Here is a 20,690-nt window from a genome sequence, read left to right as displayed (position 1 = left end):
GGGGATATAAGAGAGTGTAAATACTTTTATGTTCTTGACTTACAAAGATGGACAATATAACGGTACCATACCGGCTATAAGAGGTATTATAATTAATTTGTTTAGCGTGCATGTTCATTTTCTCTATTTTTACATTTAGATTACTCTTGCCGTGATCTAACATTCACTTAAAGTTAATATGCAAAAACAGTAATAATTTACATGTAATTTAGAATTTAAACCCGTCGATTTATTATTTATCGAGGGTTTCATTTTTCATTTATTTCGACAAAAACGTATAGATTGAATATCAGCCAAAACAAGAAAATAATTAGTTAATCATATCTGCAAGAATATTAATATTGGAGCATCCCTACTTACAAGAAATTGTGTGTGTTTTTATTTGTGCATTACCTGTAGTTCCTGGACCCAAGAACAGTGCCAGTAAGACATGTTGCACCACTTCACAAAGAACTCTCTCTCCTTCCGACCAATCATAGGAGGAGGATCTGGAGCATCGGCTGGGAGGTCTAAAGGCCGAGGCACGGGCATAGGGGGAGGGGCTTCACCCCAGCGCCACGTCAGAACTTTCTGGACTTTGCCTTTCAGAGGAGCACTCTGAGAAAACAAGATATTATATTATATGAAGATAAAATCTCAAGAAAACCAAATCCAAAGGATAGACTTGGACTAACACACTATATTATTCCTCTCTCACCAGGCAGCGTGGGCAGATCCACTCTCCGTTAGGGATGTCTGGCAGGGGAGGGTTAAGACAGTGTAAGTGGTAAGACGAGGGGCATGTGTCACAGCATAGCAGCTCTCCTCCATCCTTGCAAACCCGACAAAACTCCATATGGTGATCGTCTTCCTCTTCTACCTCTCCTTCATCCCTCCTTCCATCATCATTCTCCTCCTCACCCTCAGAACTCTCCTCACGAGCCTCCCATTGAATTCCTTCCTTCTCCTGAGAGAGAGACATAAATAATGCATAATCAACAGAAACTATAGTCATTAAATATCAATGGAATGTAGAGAACTACTGCACACACACAGAATTTAATTTTTACTCAATGAGCCCAGAGCAGCTTGAGGAAAGAACATACATTCATTCTGAACATGTTTGCATGTACTTACGCAGTGTGGGCAGCTCCAGGTGCCCTCTGGGGCTCTCTCCATGTCAGGATCTAGACACACCATGTGATAGGCTCTCGGACAGGTGTCACACAGAATGATCTCACCACCCTGCTGACACACCTCACAATAGTCCTGATGATCGGTCTCATAGCCATCAGCATCCTCATCCACTATGAAAGAAGGAGGGCTTATATCAAATATAAATGGCTGGAAAGTCTCCAAACTAGTAAAGTGTGTTCAATATACCATTTGTGTTCAGCAGAGTAATTTGAGTTTTTCTGCTCTCTTTGACTCACCCTTCTTCTTCTTCTTGGAGCTCTTGGACTTCTTACTCTTGGAACGGCTGCCCCGACTGTTAGATCCATCACTTACTGAGAAACTGTCAAAATCACTCTCACCATCATCATCCTCACCGCTCTGAGAGAAGAAATCATGGGTGAATGGGTGCAAAACAAGTTAGTGATGCCATAAAAAATAAGGAATATATGTATAATATGCAGTATTGTTCAACAGTTTGGGATTTGTAAGATTTTTTCAATGTTTTTTAAAAGAAGTTTCTTATTCTCACCAAGGCTGCATTTATTTGATCAAAAACACAGTAAAAACTATAATATTGTGAAAAATTAAACGTTTTCTATTTTAATATATTTGTAATGTAATACTGTAATGGAGTTACTGCTCAAGTACATTTGTTATTATTATCAATGTTGAAAACAACTGCTTAATACTTCTCCAGAATACATTTATGTTCAATATTTCTCAGGATTCCTTGATGAATAGAAAGTTCAAAAGAAATTCATTTATTTGAAATGGAAATATTTTTGTGACATTATAAATGTCTATACTTTTGATCCATTTAAATTATCCTTGCAGAACAAAAGTATTAGTTTCTTTCCAAAAGAAATCTTACTGATCCCAAACTTTTGAACAGTAGTACATGCATTTATTTAACATAATTATATATCATTAAATATTGCAATATAATTATTAACTATGATATTAATATATTAACTAATAATATTAAATAAATATGAATAATAATGTACTGTATAAATTAGCTAATATATGTAAGCATATAAGGAATAGATGCATACAGAGGAACGCTTTCTCTTGAAATTTCCCAGTTTAATCTTGAGTGGAGCCACTTTCTTCGCTTTAGATTTTTTGTCCTGGGACTTTGGAGTGGACTTGGTCTTTCTACGTGCATTTGGGCCTAGAGTAGATACATATACGACACAAAAAGTTGAGTAATTAAAAAAATACATATAATAAACACATTTTTGGTCCCCAAAAAAACGCTTATCTCTCATCTGACCTTTGCCCTCTTTGGTCTTGGCTTTCCGCAGAGGGACCGCTGGGGGCTGCTGGGGTGGGGGTAGTGCAGCAGGAGCTGCTGTTGATGTGGGCGTGGCCGTGGGTGCCGCCCCTCCTCCATCCACCCTGGTCACCATACTCTCCACTGCAGCAGCTACGTTGGCAGCTGCCAGGGCTGCGTTAGCACTCGCTGAGCCCCGCATGGGATTATTAGTGCTGAACTCCCGCCATTTAGCTCCTAAAACCATCATCATCTTTGACACAGCGATCTTAGGGTTCTTAGCAGCTATTAGAGGTCTAAACAAGAGACGAAATGAAAAAGACATTTCAGATCAGTCACCTGACAGCTATGGAATATTATATGGATGTTTACATGAGGTGATAATAGATATGGGACAAAAACAGAAAGTCAAAGAAGCAGAACTGCTCTACCTGACAAACTGACTGAAAGCTTTGTAATTGGTGAGAGAGGTGTAGTCCTCCTGGGTGAAGGTGTAGTCGATGTCTTTCATTCCCCAGTCTGCTAATAGCTGAGAGGAAGATTTGGGCTGGAGAAAAGAGGATAACAGATGACAGACACTGGAGAATGCCATCATAAAAAGGTAGCCATATATATAATATCGTCTGACCTGAACCTTTATCCAAAAACATACACTATAATTTCAAAGGTTTGGGGTAAGATTTTTTTCAAAGAAATGAATGCCCTTACTCAGCAAGGATGCATTAAATTGATCAAAAGTGACAGTAAAGACACTTACAATGTTACAAAATATTTCTATTTCAAATAAATTCTATTTCTAAAAAAAAATAAGAGTAAGAGACTCCTTTAACAGCATTTAATAATCTTAACAATCCAAAATTTTGAATGATAGTGTACCAAGGAAAAAGTACAAAACATAACATTAGCTGATGAAAACTTTACAAGCAAAACTGAAAATCAGTATTTATTGTGGCAACAATGTAGAAAGGAAAGGGCAGGGCTTGACATTGGATTTTTCCAGAAATGTCCTTTGGACAAGTAACACTGATTGTTAAAGCATAAGTAATCTAATACAAAAATACAATACTGTGTATGTGAACAAATAATATTTTTTTATAAAGCATGACAAATAGTTTTTTTGAATCCTGTGGGGTTTTTTTTGTAGTTGTCCCCTGTCCCATAGACTACCCATCGGCAACCCCTTACCTGTCCTTCATTATCATCGTCATCATCATCTTCCTCCTCGGGTTCTGGGTCTTTACGTTTGCTTTTCCCTCCAGATGAGCCGCCAGCCTTTTCTCCCGCTGAACCTCCCTTCTTCCTCTCCTTGGAGGAGCTGGATCTCTTTTTCTTCTTCTTGCTCGGAGCATAGTCACTCCCTTCACTCTCAGATCGCATCACTCTGTCCTCCTCCTCTTCCTCGCCTTCTACCATTCGGATTGCTTCCATGACTTCAGGAGAGCTGACAGGAACCTCCTAGATCATGAAATCACCCAAGGATAGGTGACAGTATCAGATATATTCAGGAAAGAACCCTTCAGTTCAATGCTTGATCCTAAAACATGTCTAACAGTTATGGTAATGAAAAATTATGATTGATGTGACACTGTAGAGATTAAATCCGACATACACTACCCTTCAAATGTTTGTTTTTTTAAAGAGGTCTCTTATGCACACCAAGTCTGCATTTCTTTGAACAAAAATACAGTAAAAACAGTAATATTGTGATTTTTTTTTTTCCTTTAAAGTTCAATTATTCCTGTGATAGCAAATCTTACTTCAGTGTCACATTATCCTTAAGAAATTATTCAATAACAATGTAAATGTATGTTATGATGACTTGATTTAATTTAATACATCCTTACTAAATAAAAGTATATACACACACACACACACACACACACATATACATATAGACTGAAGAGATGCTCTGCTAACCTCTCTGAGGACTTTTTGTCGTTTGCTGCTCCTGCTTTCACGGCTTTTCTTTGCTTTCTTCTTCTTTTTGGATTTGGGAGTCTCTGCCTCTGATAACTGTTCATCCACATCATCTGTCCAAAGCAGACACACAGCATACACCAAGCATAAAATAATAATAGCTAAACAATCATCTTAATTTTGATTTTCTGTCCTTCCTATACTTCCAGAACCGATATAATACTTTTATTCTAATTGTATGAGCCTTACTGAAATATAGCTCATCAATTTAGATCCATTAACACAGTTTAAAGCCTTTAGAATACATTATTGTTGTGCATTCCTGCCTCGAGATGTTAATCTACTGTCCAAATATGTCAGCAGCAGTGAAACTAGGGCAAAAGGCTCTTGCTTTGGAAATCATTCATTTATTATAAGCTCTCTGTTGATAGGATGCGCTACCAACGCCATTTCCGAGGGCGGCCAGAATAGGAAAGCAAAACAAATGGGTTAGACACACTATGCTAAACAATATTCGGCCGGTACGAACGCTTAAGTACAAAAACAAGCCACTTTCGCTTCTATGATACTAAGGTAAAGGAGTCTGTAACAAAAAGGGTTTATGTTTTATTTGAACAGCTGATGCTTTCACTACGGATCAGTGAATCAGGAAGTGATGTGACTTTTGCATGCAGCTAACTGGCTAACGTTACTGCATCATAACCTAAAGATTTGGCTTTATATGGGTGGATGATGCAGTTACACGTGGCTCGCCAGCTCAAGCAAAACAGATAAACATTCAATCTAGCAGCGTTCTCCTTACAGAAATGGCCATTTGTCTAGATGTCAGCAGTTAATTTACATGTTTGGGCTCATTTAGGGAGGTTATATAACATGATGTGGTTAAATGAGGGTCCAGACTCTGCTCGGGACAGCTAAAGCCTTACCATCTTGCATGGGTCCAAAATGGTCCCGGTCGTCTTCACTCCCTGACATATCCCCGTCAGGACGCTTCATAAAATAGAAATAACAACAATATTTTTGGTCAGGTTTTTAGCAGCACCCCATGTTGACAGAGACAGAAACAAGTGACAGCGGAGGCTAGCTGTGTTAAGGTAAAATAAAATCAATTAACAATGGTGGCATTATAAAACTACATCACACTGCGTGTAGGGTTAAAAAGAGTTTGACGTAGTCGTGTCATTTCGGCCTTTTTCGTAAACTTTCTCGTTCGGTCCGAGCGAAAGACGCCTCAACTTAGCTGTCAATCAAGTTAGCAAAGCTAGCAAACAGAGTCAAGTGATCCAGGGAAAATGGCAGCCGACTAGATGAGTTGAGTTAAAGCGCTTATCTGCCTTCGTTTTTGATTATATTCGATTCTTAAAAACTTTCCTCCTTGAAAATAACACGCGGAGGTCGCGAAGCCCCCGACAAACACCATTTGGCCCTTTGTGACGCGGTGTCTAACAGTTGTAAGTTACCCGTAATTTTAGATTTGTTTATTTGTTTTCTGTTTTCTGATATGACAAAAAGCTCACCGAGGGACACGAATTTATATGTATGTATATTTTTAATGCAGGCGGTTGGAAGTGGGTGGGAGGAATTGACTTACAGGTCAGTCCAAGGTGTAGATACTCGGCGGTATGATCAGCTTTAGTCTGACGCGAAAGCTGCAGGTTACTACCTATCACTGAAAAATAAAAAGAAGCTCCGAAAAGGTGTGAATCTTTGGGAGACGTCGTCCACTCTTCTCCCCTTTCCCCAGCGTCAGTGACCAGAAGCGAACATCCTCATACACACAAAGAAATCAGGGGGGGGTAGAGACATCCCATAATAATCCTAGGCACGCTCCCCCCTCCCTACAACACTCACTCAACTCTGCATAGTTACCTCGCAACCTACAGACCATAATAATCATCTCCCCCTCGCACACAGTACCAGCAAGTACACACTGCCTTCCCCTTTCTTAGTCCCTGCCCCCTTAGCAACCACGTTGCTATGGAGACACTGCCCCCTCCCGCCCTCACTGACATCCCATAATAGTCATAAGCAGGCCGCTCTGACATCCCATAATAAACACAACTCCTAAAAGAGAGGGAAGAAAAAAAACAACACCAGTCACATGGTCTCCAGGGAAACCCCAGGCCGCTGGCGACAGACCATAATAATCTGCGGCTGTCTGTCCACCTGGCTGGGTTTTTGGTGCACGAGTGACAAAAAACACATATGAGCACCTGGTCGGAAGACGGGCGAACAAGTAGTGCGCTTCGGCTATCTGTCAAACGCCACACACTACAAGAGTGACGCTTCACAGCTTCAGAGGTGATGAGATGTCAAGGTGCCGCAGTCTTTTTGCTTCCCGTTAATCAGATACCAGACCGAAGTCTGACTCCTGTAATGAGTCTGTGGGAAGCAGTGTCAAATGAGCATTAACTCTTATGAATTGGATGTGCCGTGACAATCCCAAAATGACACTTTTGGACTGTCTGAACTCCAGTGACTTGCTGACTTCAGCTACCTGCACATTACAAAAGGTCAAAAAGACTTCCCCTAAGGGAATGAAATGCAGAAGTAATATTTTCATCCATTCTTACATCACCGGTTTTGTTTTGGCCAAGTTAAAATCACCATAAAATCAAAATGCACTATTCTTATTTTTGATGTAATATTGCGTGTATCCATTCACATAATTATTATTTTTTAATTCATGTGCCCTTTAATCAAAATATCATCCCCTCCCACCTTCTCTGATGACGTGTTTACTGGTGCAAGGGCGGGACAAACTGTCACTCACATGAGATCACAGCAATTAGCAAACCTCAATGATTCTATCATCTAATGAATTGGACAAAACTAAGTCCCAATAGGGAAGAAAAGACGTGTGCATTCACACTACAAGCGACTTAGTGCACTGCATTCACGGATGTTACTCAATGTTGTAGACAACAGTTTTCTTGCCGCTACAAACAAACATTTTGGAAGGATAAGTCTAAATATAAATGGAATCAGTAAATAAAATGCATAATATTAAAGATGAACAAGAAACAACGAGTGCTCTTTGCCATCATGGCTATTAACTGCAGCAAAAGGGCAAATGCCGGTCTATCTGGGTTCACGAAACCATTCAGGCTCGGGGTCAGCATGGCGAATACCACCGTACGTACACAGAGACATATCATAAATTATAGGACAGTTTCTGACTGCTGAAATGAGCCTTGCATTCATCTATCCTCGGCTGGACTCGGCACATCACGTGCGTTCCACTGACTTCACTCCTATTGGTTGTCACTCGCTCTTCATTTGCATAAAATTGAACATATCTCAACTTTGTTGTGTCGCTGGACACGCCCCATCCAGTCGCCAGCGGTCATTGTCGCTCGTGTCGCCGGAAATCGACTGCTCTCCATTGAAATGAATGGGATCCAGTCGCTTTATCGCTGGTAGTGTGAATGCACCTTATCGCAGATTCTGTTTCATGCTGACTTTAAACCTGCATCAAGGATATACATATCTAGTAGTCAGTCAGTGCTATAAATATTTATGCACCATTTCTCATTTGAGGAACTGGAACTTGCCATTCACAAATATAAACATGTGAAGCAACAAATGAAGATTTCATTGCGTGCGTCTCCCACTTTTGCTCAAATGTAATATTGCTTATTTATTTTGCAAATGCTTAATTATAACTGACACTAATCCTGAAACACATGGGTCTGATATTGATATAGCAGAGGAACTACAACATGTAATCAGATTAAGGGCAGTGTTGATGGGCTTAGATCCTCGTGAACTTATGAACTATGGAGTATCAACAATGAAAAAACTGCATTTTGTCAAGATGAAACACCTGCAAAGTGAACTGTGAGCAGACAAGAAGCTCAAACTTTGAGCTCAATTTGAGTTCTCCAAGGTTTTTTTTAAATGTCGCAGATAGATCGATTAAATTTATATTTAAAAAAACATTTTATAGATAGATAGATTGATAGATAGATAGATAGATAGATAGATAGATAGATAGATAGATAGATAGATAGATAGATAGATAGATAGATACAGCTTTAGGTTTATTTTAGTGCATTGCTATATGTACCATCCACATTTGAAAAAAGTATTTTGCTCACATCACGGTGCATCTCTCCTGTACAGAAATGCATCAGTGCTTCAGGTACTGTGTCCCCCCAACACACACACACACACACACACACACACACACGCTTATGCACACCCTTCTGCTTAAAGTAGATCAGTCACCATGGAGATTCGGGGGACGGGGGGTTGTCCACAGTCACCAATCATGGCAAACCATGCAGGGGTTGGGGGGTGGGGGTCACACTGAAGCTCCCACCAGCCCCCACCACACTTCGCCCCATCCAATAATATTCTCTTGAAGGTCAGGGGAATGTTGACACTGCGGACCCAGTTAAAACAAAGTGTCTGTGTACATGTGCTACTATGCATGCTTGTTTCATGTGATAACCAATACCAATCCTGCAACAAGCACAAATACTCTAACATCACCTTCCTCTTATCAAATGAGCAGTGAGGACATCCAGTGGTGAGATGGATGGATGAGACTGGTGAATTGCAGCAAGCAAAAAGAACATGAACATTTCACTTTTGGTCCTGTAGACCCGAACAGATAATTTACTGCCACCTTAATTTAAAATCATGTGATGCTTACAGAATGTCATTTTTTCATTAATTCACTGACTGAAAGTGTCCAGTTTATGGAATAATGGGTTGAATGGGAGGGATTGCCTGATTGGAGGGATGTCATTTCTATCCCATAATATTCACTGAGTGGTCCGCAGTAACCCAATGCAAGCATTCCAGAATGAGGTCAACAATCCATCCAATAATAATCACTGTGCGCTGTCATGTTGTGGATGTTCTACTAGCATGCATCTTATCTACTAGCGTGTTCTACTAGTATGTATGTGTATATATATACATTCATACAGTTGCAATCAAAATTATTCAACCCCTTTGAGACTGTAATAATTTACAAATATAAGCTTTTCTAAACATAGTTTTTTGTTTTTTTTTAAATTGCATGTATAACAGTCTAGTGGCATATTAAAAGTGATAATGTCAATATATAATGTAATGCTTTTGAGTTATAGGATTTTTTTGTCTTTATTATTCAACCCCTTTTCAATGATGCTGTATTTAAGTCATGTATGGTACAAAATTGTGTTAAAACGCAATTAAGCCTTTGGGAACAAAACTGAATTAGCTTGTGCTGTTACACATACATGCATGTGCTAAACTTGAGTAATATGGCCAAGTCAAAAGAGACTAGTTCTCACAAAAGCTAGAATAGATTGTTTTATTACATTAGAAAGTCTATGGCTACAAGAACATTTCCAAAACACTAAAAGTTCCTAGAGACACAGCTGGCAGCCTTATTCAGACCTTTAAAATTTGTTGTACCAGAAAATCTTTGAGGGAGTTGAAGAAAAAGCACAATATCATTAAGGGGAATAAAATGTTTGATAAGAGCAACTGAGAAAAACCCTCAATTTACTGCCAAAGACTTGGAGGATGACCTGATGAATGGAGGAAAAAACATTTCAATATAGAGTGAAAAATAGACATGCATGGCCTTCGTGTTGGGACATCTTGCCGAATACCACTCTTGACTAAGAACAAAAAGGCCAACTTGAATATGCTAAAATTCATTTGGATCAAGTTCTGGAAGAATGTTTAATGGAGTGATATGACCACACTGGAACTTTCTGGACCCATGGATCAGCATCTGGTGCAAAAAAAGGCAAAGCTTCTGAGCAGAAGAACACATCTTCATGGTCAAAGATGGAGGTGGTCCAGTCTTGTTATGGGGGTGCTTTGCTGTTGCAGGAAGTGAAGATCTTGAGTGTATGAAAGACATCATGAATCCTTTGAAGTATCAAGCCATTTTGGCAAAGATGGTGATGCCTTTGGCAGAGACTGAAGCCTGATGTTTGATGAACTTTCCTGCAGGACAGCCATCCCAAAGTCTTCATCCAAATCTACTTAAGCTTAGTTCAGGGATCAGAATGTTCTTGTATGGCCTGTAAAGTCTTCAGATTTAAATCTCATTGAAAATATTTGTTGGACTTCGAAGAAAGCAGTGGTAACGTAAAAACCAAAGATTATCAGTGATCTGGAAGCTTTTTTAAGCCAGGAATGGGCCAGGATTGCAGTAGAGATGTGACAGGTTATAAAGAATAAAACATTCTGCACAAATTGTACTTTTGGGGGTTGAATCATTTGTACATGAATGTTTAGTCAATTAGATTTTTTAAATATTTCATCAACTTCACATTCTCAGAATTACTCAAATGTGTATTAATAAACTTTCTATAATAGTGTACTGATGCCTCATACATTTTTGTTCTCGGGGGTTGAATAATTTTGATTGCAACTGTGTGTGTACAGTATATATATATATATATATTGAAACATATGTATGTTTTTAAAGGATTTCATATTAAAAATGAATATCAGTGCAATTATTATTTAAAAACAATTCATTTATATATACACTCACCTAAAGGATTATTAGGAACACCTGTTCAATTTCTCATTAATGCAATTATCTAATCAACCAATCACATGGCAGTTGCTTCAATGCATTTAGGGGTGTGGTCCTGGTCAAGACAATCTCCTGAACTCCAAACTGAATGTCAGAATGGGAAAGAAAGGTGATTTAAGCAATTTTGAGCGTGGCATGGTTGTTGGTGCCAGACGGGCCGGTCTGAGTATTTCACAATCTGCTCAGTTACTGGGATTTTCACGCACAACCATTTCTAGGGTTTACAAAGAATGGTGTGAAAAGGGAAAAACATCCAGTATGCGGCAGTCCTGTGGGCGAAAATGCCTTGTTGATGCTAGAGGTCAGAGGAGAATGGGCCGACTGATTCAAGCTGATAGAAGAGCAACTTTGACTGAAATAACCACTCGTTACAACCGAGGTATGCAGCAAAGCATTTGTGAAGCCACAACACGCACAACCTTGAGGCGGATGGGCTACAACAGCAGAAGACCCCACCGGGTACCACTCATCTCCACTACAAAAAAGAGGCTACAATTTGCTCGAGCTCACCAAAATTGGACAGTTGAAGACTGGAAAAATGTTGCCTGGTCTGATGAGTCTCGATTTCTGTTGAGACATTCAGATGGTAGAGTCAGAATTTGGCGTAAACAGAATGAGAACATGGATCCATCATGCCTTGTTACCACTGTGCAGGCTGGTGGTGGTGGTGTAATGGTGTGGGGGATGTTATCTTGGCACACTTTAGGCCCCTTAGTGCCAATTGGGCATCGTTTAAATGCCACGGCCTACCTGAGCATTGTTTCTGGCCATGTCCATCCCTTTATGACCACCATGTACCCATCCTCTGATGGCTACTTCCAGCAGGATAATGCACCATGTCACAAAGCTCGAATCATTTCAAATTTGTTTCTTGAACATGACAATGAGTTCACTGTACTAAAATGGCCCCCACAGTCACCAGATCTCAACCCAATAGAGCATCTTTGGGATGTGGTGGAATGGGAGCTTCGTGCCCTGGATGTGCATCCCACAAATCTCCATCAACTGCAAGATGCTATCCTATCAATATGGGCCAACATTTCTAAAGAATGCTTTCAGCACCTTGTTGAATCAATGCCACGTAGAATTAAGGCAGTTCTGAAGGCAAAAGGGGGTCAAACACAGTATTAGTATGGTGTTCCTAATAATCCTTTAGGTGAGTGTATATATATATAAATCACAAAATGTGGAAAATACAAATTATATATATATATATATATATATATATATAATTTGTATTTTACATATTTTGTGATTTATATATACAAATGAATTGTGTAAATATATATATAATTTTCAAATAATCAGTAACAGTCTAGAATTGTTAAACTGTAATTCACAGTCCAGCACAGGTGTCCACCTGAACCCCATGTTAAATCACACAAAACAGCCACAATTAGCCACTGTGACATCTCAAATAAGCGTGTAAAACAGATTCCGACAGATGGGACACTTGATTTAAAAAGAAGAGATTTTATTTATGAGCAAGCGGTAAGCGGATGGAGAGATGAGGAGAAGAGAGGCGCCGGACATGACATGGGGGTGCAGGTCGCCATGGTGTTGCTGGGGGAGACCGTGCAAGACGTCACTGTGAAGGACGACAGGACACAAAGAGAGAATACAACGAGAAGAGGGGTGAAAAAGTACAAGGGAGGGGAGAGATATAGGGGGCAATGCTCAAATCGAGAGAAAGGCAGTGAATCTGTGAGAGGGCACAGTTATTTATTTGCTTGCTGAGGTGCAGGAGAGTTCAGCAGTGAAAACAGACTTAGAGTATTTAAGTAAATAAATGTAAAAAAAAGAAAAAAAGATCTACAACCAATAGAGATATATCGAATGAGAAATGAAATTAAGTCTATATGTTATATTATATGTACATGTATTATAAAACATTAATGGAGATATTAACATTTTTAAAGCAAATTAATGTTCCATTTTACAATAGAATATAGTAAATGTTTATCAAAAGAAGTATGAATGTTTTTGCAAAATATAACAAAATGTATGCAATAAATAGCCTATATTTAATAAAATGCTAAACCAATTGGCATTTATATTAAAAAATGATGTGTAAATGACATTTGTTAGGTAAATTATTTAATTTTTTTTTTTTTTAAAGACAAAAAAATATTTGGACACTTTCTGGTTGTCAAATGTCCAGGTTTATCTGAGGGAAACTGACTATAAACAACCACTAAAAGTCATCTCAAGACCAAGCAAATTAAAGTACTTGCAAAAATGTTTTTCGTTTTTAGGTTTAGGTTTAGGTTTAGGTTAGATGCGACTTGGTTTAATCCCTTGTTTCTACTGCATTTTAAACTGTGACTTAAGTGTCCAAGTACTTTTGGAGGCCACAGTAGATACATGAAATCCAAGATCTTGTCCCAATGCTCTCTCGCTCGCTCTCTCTCTCTCTCTCTCTCTCTCTCTCTCTCTCTCTCTCTCTCTCTCTCTCTCTCTCGTGATTTATTTGCCTCAGTTCTAATATTTGTCAGCACTGTGTTTTCTTCTCCTTGTCTAAATGTCATCCCTTCTTCGAAGACAATATGGAGAGAGAGAAAAAGAGGGAGCAGGGCAGAGGGAGGAAAGAAAGGGGGAGGGGGGACACTCGTAAAAAGAGCAACAAAAGTTTGGGAAAATTAAACATTAGGTAAGACACGTTCACACAGACCCATTTCGGGACAGGTCTGAGTACTTCTGCTGTTCTATCTATCAGGTTATTTATTGTTACGACACATATTTCTCTGTCAATTTCCGCTGGCTTTCACGCACAACTCTTTTGTGAGAGTCTCAGGATTTAAGGGCAACATTTTCTGATGCACCCTTCACTGATACTAGGTAACAGATGCTCAAGTCACATGCATTGACAAAAGGAATTCCCTCTCTCTCTCTCTCTCTCACTTACACACACAGACCTGCAGATGTATGCATTTAGACAGTGATTTGGCACTAGACTTTTGGTCAGTTGCCCTCTTTTTGACGCACAACACAAATACAAACACACAGTTGAGTGTGTTAGCATTTGTATAATCCCACGAGTTGAAGGCACCATCCTGCGGGACTCATTAAGCAGAGGTCACATATTACGTCCTGAGTAAATTGGACAATGAGTGCAAGCTCATCCCTCAATGTTAATGTACTATGGCCGAAATCTTCACCCCTCCCTTCTCTGAGGTCTCCAACCCTCCCACCCTTTATTCATCCTTCCTTTATAACCCCACAACCATCACTTCATCCACACTTATCTGTTTTTTTTACCTTTGGAATTGTTCATTTTGCTGGACAAATTGGATTACTGAAATGGAAACTTTTTTCCCCCACATATACTAATCCAGATCTGAAGGGAATGGAAGTGCTTTCTTAGGATAAAAATAGAATTTCTATTTTTTTTTCTCTTTATAACTTTTTTAGTTCATCAAAGAAAATGGGATTTCATAAAAGGATTCTAATCATTTATCTATATAACTAATACATTTATTGTTCCTGTTCTGATTATTTTACTCAACCAAAGAGATATTGAGATATAGATATCGATTTTTTTGTCATGGATGAAAATGCCATAAGATGAATATCTCTCTCTGTGTGACAATAAGATTACAACTTAGAGGCATTTTATCTTCAAAACATAAGTGGAAATAATTACAATCATCAAGCTTGTGTTAAATTTGGATAATTGACAGATCTGGAACTCGATTTAAACGGTTCGTCGACAGGAATATTTTTTATCCTTTTGGACCTCAAAGTGGTAAAAATTTATCCTTTAATACATTGCGAAGGCTGTCTAATTGTTTTGTTTGAATTATTTGAATTGCCTACTATAGATTGTATTATTCTCATTAAGCAGTAAAAATATCTGAATATAGATATTTATATATAATATAGTCATAATCTGTAAAATGTTAATTATTATTATACAAGTCATGCATATGCATAAAAGCAGTGATTAAGTATGAGCAGTTCATGCTCAAGTAATTGCTAATTCTATTTATTATATAATGCAATAATGTAACAATTCAGTAATGTAATTTCCTGTCTATTGATTTTGACAGATATGAGGGGAACAACCCCAACGTAACAGGCACAACTGAAAGAAACACAGTTGAACACTAATTCAGAGACAGACAGGTAGACAGACAGACAGGCAATCTGATGCCAACGGTCTCCTCAGTGACTCTCACGGGACGACTCCTCCTGCTGTTGCTATGGGCACCCCACCTCACCATGGCAACCAACTGGCTGTAAGTTGGCTTGTGTGAAAGCGTTTGTTTGTTATGCCATAACTTGTAAAAGATGGTGACATATTTCTTTCTCACACACTTTCTGTTTCTTTTCTGTTCGTTTCCTCTCCCTGTTTTTTTATTTATTTACCTGTCCCGACGTTCATTGACAAAATGTCATCCTTTTATTCATATGCCAACTTTTTCTCTGACACTATTTTTCTGTTTTGTGTTTGATTTATTCTCCATGTTCTTCTACTACGCTGTACCTCTCTCTCTGTAGTTCTCTGGCACGTCTGCCACGCTCGCGTCCTGTGTCTGGTGCCGAACCATGTGGCCGTCTGAGGGGATTGTCACCAGGCCAAGTTGGGGTGTGCCGGGCACGGGGGGAGGTCATGGAGTCCGTGCGAAAGGCAGCAGAGATGGTCATTGAAGAGGTGAGAGAGCCTGAAACACAATGACTCACATTGACAATTTTATGAACATTTTAACATTTATTTATTTATTCAAGAACATGCTGGCAAAAAAATAAATAAAAAAATCATGTCAAAAATATACACAGAAGGTCCTTTATCACACATTTTACTCTAGAGAATATTTCTTATTTTGGAATGTCAGTTTTGGTTTAGTCCTGGCTACCAAAAAGTATTGTAAATTTCTACTGTCATTGTCCCAGAAAAAAATACAGTTCATTAAACCCACATAGACCATTTTGTACTGTCTATTCCTTGTAAGAGGTGTAAAAGTAAAAGTACAGATACCTTGTAGCGAAAATGACTCCATTATAAGTCACCAGAGTAAAAGTCTCAGGCCTGGTTTCACAGACAGGGCTTAGACTAAGCCAGGATTAGGCTTTAGTTCAATTAGAACATTTAAGTAGCTTTTATAAACGTGCCTTGGAAAAAAAACATTGCTGGTGTTCATTTTGAGACAAAACAATGGCACTGCAGTGCAAATTGCTTTCAGTTAAAACAGCTCAAACATGCATTTTAGTCTGGGATTAGGCTATGTGAAACACCAGGGGCTTGACTATCTGAGCAGTAGTGTTTTACTCGTACTGAATATAGGCTAAAATATGCACTAGTCCTCAACATAAGAGACTTGCCAGTGAAAAACAAGACAGTTGATTTAAGAGGAGAGCAATCATGTTTTATTTTCTAAAATCAAAATAAAACTGTTACTGAACACCTCTATTGCAATAAATCAAGGTCGACACAACAGCCTCTTAAACGTCAACAAACACGGTAAATCCTTCAATATACAATATCCATCAAAAATGTGTCTTTAATATAACGAATAATTTAAATAATGTTAAGTAAGATTGAATAGTCAAAGCCTACTTGCACTGTACGTGTTGGGTTTCGGCCTCATCACCAGGTACAGCCATGTCCTCATCTCGTATTTGCTGCCATTCGCGTAAGGAGCTTTGTTGACAAGTTTGAATGAATAAGGGGAAAACGCACAAGTTATTGTATCTTCAATGCCCTGTAGATGGTGATATCGCTTCTTTTGTAGCAGAAATAAACTGTTGCAGAAAAAGTTAGGTGCCATGCTAAGTGTAACGAGTAATTGCATTTCTGACAAATATATTCGACGTATATATTTACGTATAGCCTACTACGTATAGCCTACTTAATAAAAAATGTAGTCAAGAGAGTAAAAGTTGCTAACATCTTTGATACTCAGTCAAACAACAATGTAGCTAAAAAGATTGTTAAAAAAAAAAAAAAAAGTGGCATCTGACCTTTGGTTGTAGTATGGATCACATCGTCCAAACTGGCATATAGGATAATGTACCCAAACCTTATTTTCTGATGCACTGACTGGCATCACTACTTTCTGGAAATGGTACAGCTTTTCCTCTCTGTCTTCTATAAAATTTACTAACATCAACCTAAAACAGGCAAAAAGACTATTATACTGCCTGCCAGACTAATACTGAACAATAGTGCCAGCTACACAGAAAATGTATCCTTTAAAAGGACTTTGTCATTTATGCATGACGGTATTTGTATTATTGTATTTTAAATGCAATTTATAAATTAGGATGTCCCATAGAGGGTTATGTACAGTAACTCCAAAAATTTCCACCACTGCTTGTGATTGCAAGTAGCCCCGGTCACATTTTAGGGCCACAGATGTTCCTAGACTACAAATGAGCCTTAATCTTTAAACTTTATGTGACTTTAACAGTTTCATATCTGCATATATTAACTCTGACTTACTTGTTCCATTTTAACCACTGCAGTGCCAACATCAGTTCCGAAACCGGCGTTGGAACTGTTCCACCACTCCTCGTGGGATCAATGTGTTTGGACGAGTCATGAACCAAGGTTACAACAATTATGTCACAACATATCAGAATAGAACATATTGGATTATTTTATGATACAACTTTCAAATACCTTGCTGTCATGGCTCAAGTGTTGATTTAATTTAATTGATTGGTTTATTGGTAAAAAACATTTTTTATTTATAAATACCAATATATATATATGGTGTTAGTGTATGAATAGTGTTGCACAGAGGGTGGCCTTCAAGTCAAAAAAGTTGAGAACCACTGTGAATTTTTGTATTAAATTATTCATTATTTACCCACATTCTTATTTTATTAATTTCACAAGATGCAATCAATACAATCAGCTTTAAAGGACAACCCCGTTTAGCCTTTATGTGCTGTCTTCAGGCACCCGTGAGGCGGCTTTTGTCCACGCTCTTTCATCGGCAGCAGTTGCTGTGGCTGTGACTCGGGGCTGTAGCAGGGGAGAACTGGAGAGGTGCGGCTGTGACCGAAAGGTCAGGGGGGTCAGTCCTGAAGGTGAGTCTTAAAACATGTCAATAACAATTTCACACTGACAAAAAATATATGCCAAACATGTGCCTCTTGCTCACCCTAAGGTTTCCAGTGGTCAGGTTGCTCTGATAATCTGTCCTATGGCGTTGCATTCTCTCAGACCTTTGTGGACGAGCCAGAGAGAGCTAAAGGCATGTCATCAGGGCGACCGCTAATGAACATTCACAATAACGAAGCAGGACGGAAGGCAAGCAAAATGTTTCACTTATTGATTGATATCAAAAGTTATCACCAACTGCGTATTGGTTTTTATGGTTTTCTCTGTCCTTGTTCAGGCTATCCTCCACAACATGCAGGTGGAGTGTAAGTGTCACGGTGTTTCGGGGTCCTGTGAGCTCAGAACTTGCTGGAAGGTGATGCCTCCGTTCCGCCGGGTCGGTGCTGTGCTGAAAGAACGCTTTGATGGGGCCACAGAGGTATGTGTTACAATGGCTCTGTTCCAGTTGCCTCACTGACTGTTGCCTACATAGATAGCTGTCTTCTAAGGCAGAATCCTAACTGAGACGGAAACTCATAAGTGATTCTCATGACTGATTTTTTGGAATGCTTTACTAAGGTAGAAACTGCATATGTTCCACAAATGGCACTCTACACTGAAGTTTTACAGTTTCAATAGAGTGCAATAGCGATCAGGTGAATCACAACACTACAAATTTTGATTGGAAGCAAATCATTATCTTGAAAATCAGACAATAAGACTAAGGTAAAACTGTGTACTTAATGTTTTAATGAGGGAAATAATGACGATTCCATGAAGCATTGCAAATGACATCAAATAAAATGGAGAAATATAAAACTATTGATTTAAAGCTGATTACAGATGTAAAAAGTTTGTTTATTGCAAAACATGCATATGTGTACAAATATTTAGGCATAAGGAAACTTACTCTTTTAACACTTCATTGGTGTGGGTTGCGCTGAAGAATTCTTTTGGCATGATTTACGTGTAATTTTCTGACTGATGGAGATTTCTCTGCAGAATCATAAGTATCATCAGAATTTCACAGTTAAACATACTTATTTAAAAGATAAGTTGAAATAATGTGGGGCTGATGGCTTCATCAAAACCATATAATGGCGATTAACAACCTCACAGCTCACAGTAGGTCTGTTTTAAAGGTTTCTAAGTTATTGTCAAAAATTCACTTCCAAAATCCAACTGTTGCACTCTGTAGAGTTTGGTGTTAGGATGTTGCTAAGCTAACAACACAAAATTCTAATAAGCATAATAATGTGTTACACACAGGTGAAATAGTTCATTTTTTACATTTCTCGTCAATATTTCTAAGCACTGAATGAAATCCACCATCTTGGATGATTTTTGGAGTTTGTCGTAATGCATTCTGGGATTACATTCTCTGTGAAGGATACATACAATGCTGCATTAGAATTTTGCTATTGCAGTACTGTAGAAGAAATATGTGTATGCGATTATTTTACATAATTTGACAAATAATTTGCCAAGTTCAAGGATCATAGCCAGACTTTCTGCTTAGGTACGGCTGACACGCGTGGGCTCTCGCACAGCTCTCCTTCCACGGGACCCCCAAGTGAAGCCCCCAGCCACACGGGACCTTGTCTACTTGGCTTCTTCACCAGATTTCTGCCGCTTAGACCCAGACAATGGCATTCCTGGCACTGCAGGACGACGTTGTAATGGTAAAAGTGTAAAAATCCAAATTACCAACTAAAATAATCAGTATAAAATTAATTCTCTAATCAATTCCCTGTTTTTACATGTCATTTCATCGCTCTTTACTCATCCTTTCCTATTGTTCCACGTCCTAGGAACGTCACGGTTGGCACCAGATGGATGTGAACTGTTATGTTGTGGCCCAGGTTTCCGAGCAGGCCGGGCTGAGGTGGTGCAGCGCTGCTCCTGTAAGTTCTCCTGGTGCTGCTCAGTTCGTTGCCAGCAGTGTAAGAACACAGTGCTCATACACACCTGCCGAGAATGAGACATACCTAGAAAAAGCGTACAACCGCACAAGAAGCACCTCATCTCATGCCAGCCTGCATTAATGCCCACATGATGAAGAACAAACCTGCTCCATCCAAAACATCCTGTATCATGCCCTGAATTTGGTGAATTTAAAGTTTAAAGTTCATTTAAATGTGACATTACATTACAATTATCTTAATCTTCAATAGCACTTTTGTTGAAGGGCAATGTGTTGAACTGGAACACACAGACACCATTACATTTCTTAAATGCTCAAATACACATAAAATACAAAAACCATTAACTAACTTGTTCAGACAACGCTCTTAAAGCCGAGATTAACCCCTGAATAACAGCAGGAGAATAATGTTAGTTTAGTCTGAGGCCTTAGCATTAAATTCTAGTCTAGAGATGCTCTCTCCCTGTGTACTGTATTTATAATTTCTTTTCAGTTTTGCTGGTTATGTTTATTTATTTGAGTTCATCATGCCTGTGTGGCATTATCTCTGGATGGCAAGTTCCACCTGCAAACTCTTCGGCTTCAGCTGTTTTGTTTCGGCTTGTCCTATTGCATAGATTAGAGGCTTGTTTATTATTATTGTCTCATTTTCATAATCTATATGGCTTAAAATAAAGTTGTTTGAAATCTTAAATGTGGAAAGTGGTTTTGTTTGTTAATTATGGATTGATACATTTTAAATGAATATTTACACTAATGTTGGGGTAGGTATAGGAATTTTTGAAAGTCGTCTCTTATGCTCATCGAGGCTCCA

The 20,690-nt window shown here is 38.7% G+C and overlaps 2 protein-coding genes across 4 annotated transcripts in view; one reads left to right on the top strand and one right to left on the bottom strand.

Annotated features, from left to right (window-relative positions):
- Positions 1–6,317, bottom strand: part of chd4b (chromodomain helicase DNA binding protein 4b) — a 24,715-nt gene extending 18,398 nt beyond the window's left edge. For 2 of the 3 annotated variants that reach the window (XM_079894506.1, XM_079894505.1), the window contains exons 1-11: positions 5,940–6,308; positions 5,275–5,338; positions 4,349–4,461; positions 3,617–3,886; positions 2,863–2,978; positions 2,432–2,727; positions 2,211–2,329; positions 1,413–1,533; positions 1,117–1,286; positions 698–946; positions 394–597 (exon numbers count right to left, since the gene is read on the bottom strand). In XM_079894506.1, the coding sequence (XP_079750632.1) occupies positions 394–597; positions 698–946; positions 1,117–1,286; positions 1,413–1,533; positions 2,211–2,329; positions 2,432–2,727; positions 2,863–2,978; positions 3,617–3,886; positions 4,349–4,461; positions 5,275–5,323 (1,707 nt within the window). In that variant the 5' untranslated portion in view covers positions 5,324–5,338; positions 5,940–6,308. Of the gene's footprint in view, positions 1–393; positions 598–697; positions 947–1,116; positions 1,287–1,412; positions 1,534–2,210; positions 2,330–2,431; positions 2,728–2,862; positions 2,979–3,616; positions 3,887–4,348; positions 4,462–5,274; positions 5,339–5,939 lie in introns of all 3 variants that reach the window. The other variant, XM_079894504.1, reaches the window with a different exon arrangement.
- On the top strand, positions 5,634–20,567 carry wnt4b (wingless-type MMTV integration site family, member 4b). Its single transcript, XM_079894515.1, has 9 exons — positions 5,634–5,799; positions 14,954–15,142; positions 15,405–15,558; positions 17,370–17,454; positions 17,808–17,939; positions 18,020–18,162; positions 18,251–18,391; positions 19,472–19,634; positions 19,764–20,567. Exons 2-9 carry the CDS (start codon positions 15,054–15,056, stop codon positions 19,931–19,933), a joined length of 1,077 nt encoding a protein of 358 aa, XP_079750641.1. The 5' UTR covers positions 5,634–5,799; positions 14,954–15,053; the 3' UTR covers positions 19,934–20,567.
- Positions 20,568–20,690: the final 123 nt, after the last annotated feature.

The sequence above is a fragment of the Squalius cephalus genome, assembly GCF_949319135.1.
Source record: "Squalius cephalus genome assembly, chromosome: 15".
NCBI lineage: Eukaryota > Metazoa > Chordata > Actinopteri > Cypriniformes > Leuciscidae > Squalius > Squalius cephalus.
Note: the sequence above shows the minus strand (reverse complement) of the source record. Positions and strands in the feature narration are given on the sequence as shown.

Excerpts from the sequence above, each read along its gene's own strand:
- wnt4b (XM_079894515.1), top strand. The coding sequence starts at position 15,054 with ATGCCAACGGTCTCCTCAGTGACTCTCACGGGACGACTCCTCCTGCTG. Across the intron at positions 15,143-15,404 it reads ACCATGGCAACCAACTGGCT|TTCTCTGGCACGTCTGCCAC; the intron begins GTAAGTTGGCTT and ends CTCTCTCTGTAG. Across the intron at positions 18,392-19,471 it reads GCTTTGATGGGGCCACAGAG|GTACGGCTGACACGCGTGGG; the intron begins GTATGTGTTACA and ends CTTTCTGCTTAG.